The sequence below is a fragment of the Sinocyclocheilus grahami genome, unplaced genomic scaffold (assembly GCF_001515645.1).
Source record: "Sinocyclocheilus grahami isolate Dianchi unplaced genomic scaffold, SAMN03320097.WGS_v1.1 scaffold1400.1, whole genome shotgun sequence".
Lineage (NCBI taxonomy): Eukaryota > Metazoa > Chordata > Actinopteri > Cypriniformes > Cyprinidae > Sinocyclocheilus > Sinocyclocheilus grahami.
Window position 1 is genome coordinate 165,023 of NW_015506579.1, and position 6,633 is coordinate 171,655.

Sequence of the window (6,633 nt, forward strand, 5' to 3'; positions counted from 1 at the left end):
CTGTCTCCGTCTCTCCTGTAGTAAAATCAGGCACTGTGTGTCTGTTAACAGGCCTTTAAATGACCATAACAAGGTAAGCAGACGTTCAGTTGTCCGATAGCGATACTGTGATGTGTTTGTGTCGGTAATGATGTTTATGACTGATCTGTGTGTTTTGATCCAGACAGAAAAGTCCTGTGAGCGAGTCCAGGCCGAATCACAGACAGGTACCAGAGATGCACAGTATTTACACGTGATTTGATGATTTTGACTAATGCTTGAACTCAGAGAGAGAGAGAGAGAGAGAGAGAGTGTGCGTAAGTGTGTGTGTGTGTGTGTGTGAGTGTGTGTGAGAGAGAGAGAGAGTGTGTGAGACTGTGAGAGTGTGTGTATATAATTAATATTAATTATATATATAATTTATGCATAATAAATATATATATATATATATATATATATATATATATATATATTTTTAGTGGTGTCAAAATTAGCGTGTTAACGCAGGTGATTAATTTTTTCAGTTTAACACGTTAAAAATATTACGCAATTAAAGCAGGGGCGGGGCTAGGGTTGGCCACCCCTCTCACAACTGCTGCTTCTGTGACTTTTTCTCTTGACAAGAAGTGCTTTTATTCAGTCACAGAACGCCAGGCTCGAGTCAAGCGAGCGCGGATACAGTACTGTGCACAAAGGCGCCGGCGCACTGTAGTCTGTGTCCTTTCATATCAAAGCGCGAAATAAACTACGTGCATGCAGTGTCATGGTCAGTTAAGTCATGAAGTTACCAAAAAGGCGATTAAAGCTGCCTTAAAACTGTGCATGCATGTAACATATTTTATATGAGTCACATTTAAGAACATGTCTCTGAAATGGTTTTCAAAACTGTCCTGGAGCCCAGCACTGTCCCTCATCTAACACACCCGGTTCAACTCGTCAGCTCGTGTTTATTTTAGCACTTCCGTCAGTGAATACGCAGCCTGCAAAACACTAAAATAAATATCAAAGAAATAATACAGTTAAACAAGAAAGTAGCCTAAATAATAAAGTTAAATACACCCTGTCTAACGGACGCGAGCGGCGCGGCGTGACAAAATACTATAAAACTCATTATAATCATTGATGCTACACTGGATGCGACACGACACGACATGACAAATCCCCGACTGTAAACTGCCTCGTCCTATTTATGAGGTACTGACACAGAGTTCAAATGTCCTGTGTAGACACTAGACAGACTCTAGTTGCGACCTATTGCGATGCGGCGGTGTCGTGTCCGCCAATCAAGCGGCGCATTAAAGGGGTCATATGATGCGATTTCAAGTTTTCCTTTCTCTTTGGAGTGTTACAAGCTCTTGGTGCATAAAGAAGATCTGTAAAGTTGCAAAGACTAAAGTCTCAAATCCAAAGAGATATTCTTTATAAAAGTTCAGAGTCAGCCACACCTACCTAAAACTGCTCGTTCTAACACGCCCCCACATGTCTACATCACTATGTGGGAAGATTTGCATAACGCCACCCAAATGTTCACGCAAAGAAAGAAGGCGTAACTTTTATTCTCACTGTAGTATTGTTGCCGTCGCTGTGTTGTGAAGGCGCTGTGTGCTTCGTTGTGAAAGCAGAACTACTTTGTTTGGTCTTCCAAAAGAGGACACGACTAGAAATCAGAGGTTAAGTTGTATTTACAACACTGTTCCAGAACACTTCAACCCAAATATTCAGATGTGTGTGCGTGTGCGAGTGCGTGTTCAGGTGTGCTGATGTGTTGTTGTTGTCATTGTGTCAGATATTCAGCAGTCCAGCAAACATAAGGACCGAAGGAAAGGATCGCTGGACGTTCGCTCGACGACCTCTAGAGGAAGTGATGGTGAGATGACACTGCTGACCCCTGACCTTTGACCCTTAACCCAAACCTCGCCCCTCACTCAGAGCCCCTCCCCCAGGCGGAGTGTCCAGGTTTAGCTTAATCATGTGACTTGTGGTCAGATGATGCTTCAGTGTACAAACGGCTCGTCCGCCTGTCCGCTAATCTTCAGTGTGTTTGCACGACAGTGATTTTGGTTGAGCTGAATTTAGGATCAGCTGTAAAAGAAAGGAGCTTTATAAAACAAGTCACAGACTGACAGTCATAAAACTATGTTAATAAGAGAATCCCTGACTAACCCTTGACCTCTGACCCCTGCGCTCAGGTGCATGTGAAGTGAAGGATGTTTTCAGATCTTCTTGTGTTTAGCAGGAAGTTCTCAGAGGAGACACTCGTCTATGGCCAGAATCCACTCCATGACTATTGAAGCTCCCATCACTAAGGTACACGAGAGTGTGTGTCTGTGTGTGTGATTCTGCGGGCTCATATTTTAAAGTGGTGTGTGTGTGTGTTATTGTGGTTCTGCGGGCTCATGTTTTAATTCTGGTGTGTAGGCTATATGTGTGTCTGTGTGTGTGTGTGTGTGTGTGTGTGTGTGTGTGTGTAGGTGATAAACATCATCAACGCGGCTCAGGAGAGCAGTCCGATGCCGGTGGCCGAAGCGCTGGACCGTGTGCTGGAGATCCTGCGGACGACAGAGTTATACTCTCCTCAGTTCGGTACTAAAGAGGAAGATCCTCACACCAACGACCTGGTGGGCGGATTGATGACTGTAAGTCTCTCAGCGCCTCTGATCGCCTGTGTGTGCGTGTGAGTGTGTGCGTGTGTGTGCGTGTGAGTGTGTGTATGTGTGTGCGTGTGAGTGCGTGTGGAAACGTGCAGCAGAGCTACAGTCTGTCGCATGTAATCAGGAATGTGAAACGCTTCTTGGTTGTTTCTGTCAGTGGGATGCTGACGCTGCTTTCTCTCCTGCAGGACGGACTGCGCAGGCTATCAGGAAACGAGTACATCTTAGCCACAAAACGTGAGCGGAGTTCACTGCTTTCTGACCTTTGACCCCATTTCCTGTTCCACTATTCACACTGTTTGTGTTTCAGAGCTGCATCACATCCCAGGTCACCTGACCACACCGCTGTCCCTAAATGATATCCCACCATGCATTGCTCAGACGATGGAAAACGAAGACTCATGGGACTTTGATATTTTCAACCTGGAGTCAGCTACCATAAAGCGGTGAGACACATGCACACACACACACACACACACACACACACACACACTCTCTCACACACACGTTTACATTTGTGAAAAGTGGGGACATTCCATAGGCGTAATGGTTTTTATACTGTACAGACCGTATATTCTATTGCCCTACACCAACCCTACCCCTAAACCTACCCCTCACAGGAGACTTTCTGCTATTTCAGATTTTCAATACACTCCATTCTGTATAATGTCATTATACAAATTTATGTCCTCATTTGTCACAAAAACGCGCACACACTCACACACACACACACACACACACACGGTCTACAGAAAACACAAGACATATGAGATAATGTGAACATTATGTACTTTGTTTACTGGTTTGTTTTGGTTGGTCGTGGTTTTTTCCAGTCAGCTCACTTCTGATGATGGTTTACTGCATCTAAACACACTCATGTAGTGTTGGTGTAGATTCTGTACAGATGTGTGTGTGTGTGTGTGACGGTCAGGTGAGCAGCTGGTCCTCAAGCCTCGCGGTGTTTATTTCCAGGCCTTTAACGTATCTGGGTCTGAAGATCTTCTCTCGGTTCAGTGTCTGTGAGTTCCTGAGCTGTCCGGAGGCGACGCTGCGCTCCTGGCTGCAGAGCATTGAGACCAATTATCACTCCAGCAACTCCTACCACAACTCCACACACGCCGCAGACGTGCTCCACGCCACCGCATACTTCCTGCGCAAGGAGCGCGTCAAGGTGAACACACACAGCACTCGCTAACACGTTTGTGTCATCAGGATACAAAAACATGATCTGCTTCACTTAGAACCTGCTTTGTGAACGGGTTTGGCTGATCCTCACTTCATGTTGCTGTTTATGTCCTGTTAAAAAAATTGTTTATCTATTTTTGGATGCGGCTTGTACAGATGTGTGTGTGTGTGTGTGACGGTCAGGTGAGCAGCTGGTCCTCAAGCCTCGCGGTGTTTATTTCCAGGCCTTTAACGTATCTGGGTCTGAAGATCTTCTCTCGGTTCAGTGTCTGTGAGTTCCTGAGCTGTCCGGAGGCGACGCTGCGCTCCTGGCTGCAGATCATCGAGACCAATTATCACTCCAGCAACTCCTACCACAACTCCACACACGCCGCAGATGTGCTCCACGCCACCGCATACTTCCTGCGCAAGGAGCGCGTCAAGGTGAACACACACAGCACTCGCTAACACGTTTGTGTCATCAGGATACAAAAACATGATCTGCTTCACTTAGAACCTGCTTTGTGAACGGGTTTGGCTGATCCTCACTTCATGTTGCTGTTTATGTCCTGTTAAAAAAATTGTTTATCTATTTTTGGATGCGGCTTGTGAACATTTCTTACACCGCACAGAACAGACTTGGCTGAAGTCACGTGATTCACAGTTATTTGACACAGCTTTGACTAGCAGTAGCAGTGATGGTCAGCATATGCTAATGAAAGACGGCATGCAGTCGTGATGGTGTTAGCGCAGGAACCACAGCTCTGTGTTACTGCAGCTTCATATGTTTCCCTGTGTCTCTTTCTCAGCAAAGTCTGGACCCCATAGACGAGGTGGCGGCTCTGATCGCGGCTGCCGTGCATGATGTCGATCATCCTGGACGGACAAACTCCTTCCTGTGTAACGCAGGAAGTGAACTAGCCATACTGTACAACGACACAGCCGTGCTGGAGAGTCACCACGCCGCGCTGGCCTTCCAGATCACCACACGAGATGACAAGTGCAACATCTTCAAGAACATGGAGAGGTACACGCTATTCATTCCCTCTGAAGATGTTATGGACGGTCTTGTTCCTGTTTTGCGAACGCTGTGATTCGCTGTTGCGCTCTATAAGCGGAGCGTTGATTGCTTGTTGATGTCAGTCACTGCAGATGTTCTGAACTTTCCTCTTGTTTTAGTGCAGTGGTTGATTGACAGGTGAGCAGGTTCAGGACGCGCATGTGTGTGTGTGTGACTGTGACTGTGAGAGTGAGTGTGTGTGTGTTTTCAGTATGATGTGATCTCATGCGTCTCTGATGGTGAATGTGGACTCACTGATCGGATCTCAAAGCATTTCAGACCCTGTTCTGACACAGGGTCACACACACCCCCGCTGACGCTGCTCTCTCTCACAGGAACGAGTACCGCACGCTCCGGCAGGCCGTCATAGACATGGTCCTCGCCACTGAGATGACCAAACACTTCGAACACGTCAACAAGTTTGTCAACAGCATCAACAAACCGCTGGCAACACTGGAGGAGAACGGGGTGAGAATCACACACACACACCTCACACACACACCTCACACTAACACACACCTCACACTAACAAACACACACACACACCTCACACTAACACACACACACCTCACACACACACCTCACACTAACACACACCTCACACTAACACACACACACACACACACCTCACACTAACACACACACACCTCACACTAACCTCACACTAACATACACACACACACACACACCTCACACTAACACACACACACCTCACACTAACACACACACACACATACACACAGGCCCTGTCCCTAATGGCACCCTAAACCCTTGTGGTCTTCCTCGGAGTCCGCACTTTCGTGACGTAATGCCGCTTTGGCTGTCGGGTAGAAGTCTGCTGCGGAGCTCGCACCAGTGCGGATCGAGGGCGCTCACGAGCACCCTTCTGAACGCTAAAATGACAAATGGGACACCCTACGGTCTCGTAGACTTAACAGACATGCCATTGTAAGTCCGTAAAACCACAAGTGCACATGAAGTGTTCCATTTGAGACAGGGCCTCAGACTCACACACACAGACAGAGTTTTGTGTGTGTGGTGTAAGATGCCGTGTGCAGGTAAATGCTCTTTAATGACCCAGAGAGTGTTGGTTTATTAATGAGGATGTCAGTATTCATTCTGTGGTGTGTGTGTGTGTGTTTGTAGGACAATGGTGATGAGGACTCGGTGAAGAGCATCCTGACGGCTCCAGAGAACCGGATCCTGGTGAAGCGGATGTTGATCAAATGCGCTGATATCTCGAACCCCTGCAGGCCGCTGGAGCTGTGCATCGAGTGGGCCGGACGCATCTCAGAGGAGTATTTCGCACAGGTGTGAATGTGTGTGAGAGTGAGTGTGTGTGTGACTGTGTGTGACTCTGTGAGTGAGTGTGTGACTGTGTGTGATAGTGAGTGTGTGTGTGTGTGTGACTGTGTGTGTTTGTGTGTTACGGGTTGCACCGACTAGTCGACTTCAATGCTCTGCCATGACGCTTTAAGCTTGACGTCGACTAGTCGCTGGTCCTATAGAGGGCGCAACAGGATAAGAAATCTTTGAAGGACTTCCACATTTACGCTCTGTTTCCAAACAGTTCAAATGACAAATAAATGCATACTCTGAAAGCGCTCCACAAGACGTGTGATTATATTACTGGATGCTCGAAATTGAACGAGAGAATGCACGTTTTAAACAGCTTATTGCACAGGTAAGTTAATCGCTGTTCTGATCTAATGCGCTGCTGCACTGTAACACACACACACACACACACACACATACACACTCACACACACACTCACACAC

General features: G+C 46.9%; 1 protein-coding gene across 1 annotated transcript in view; it reads left to right on the forward strand.

Moving 5' to 3' along the window:
- Positions 1 to 6,633, forward strand: part of LOC107569977 (high affinity cAMP-specific and IBMX-insensitive 3',5'-cyclic phosphodiesterase 8A-like) — a 30,325-nt gene that overhangs the window by 19,883 nt on the left and 3,809 nt on the right. The window contains exons 10-20 of the mRNA XM_016256159.1: positions 22 to 73; positions 164 to 206; positions 1,766 to 1,846; positions 2,216 to 2,286; positions 2,451 to 2,615; positions 2,819 to 2,867; positions 2,941 to 3,076; positions 3,603 to 3,801; positions 4,604 to 4,821; positions 5,190 to 5,322; positions 6,001 to 6,165. Of these exons, the coding sequence (XP_016111645.1) occupies positions 22 to 73; positions 164 to 206; positions 1,766 to 1,846; positions 2,216 to 2,286; positions 2,451 to 2,615; positions 2,819 to 2,867; positions 2,941 to 3,076; positions 3,603 to 3,801; positions 4,604 to 4,821; positions 5,190 to 5,322; positions 6,001 to 6,165 (1,312 nt within the window). The remainder of the gene's footprint in view (positions 1 to 21; positions 74 to 163; positions 207 to 1,765; positions 1,847 to 2,215; positions 2,287 to 2,450; positions 2,616 to 2,818; positions 2,868 to 2,940; positions 3,077 to 3,602; positions 3,802 to 4,603; positions 4,822 to 5,189; positions 5,323 to 6,000; positions 6,166 to 6,633) is intronic.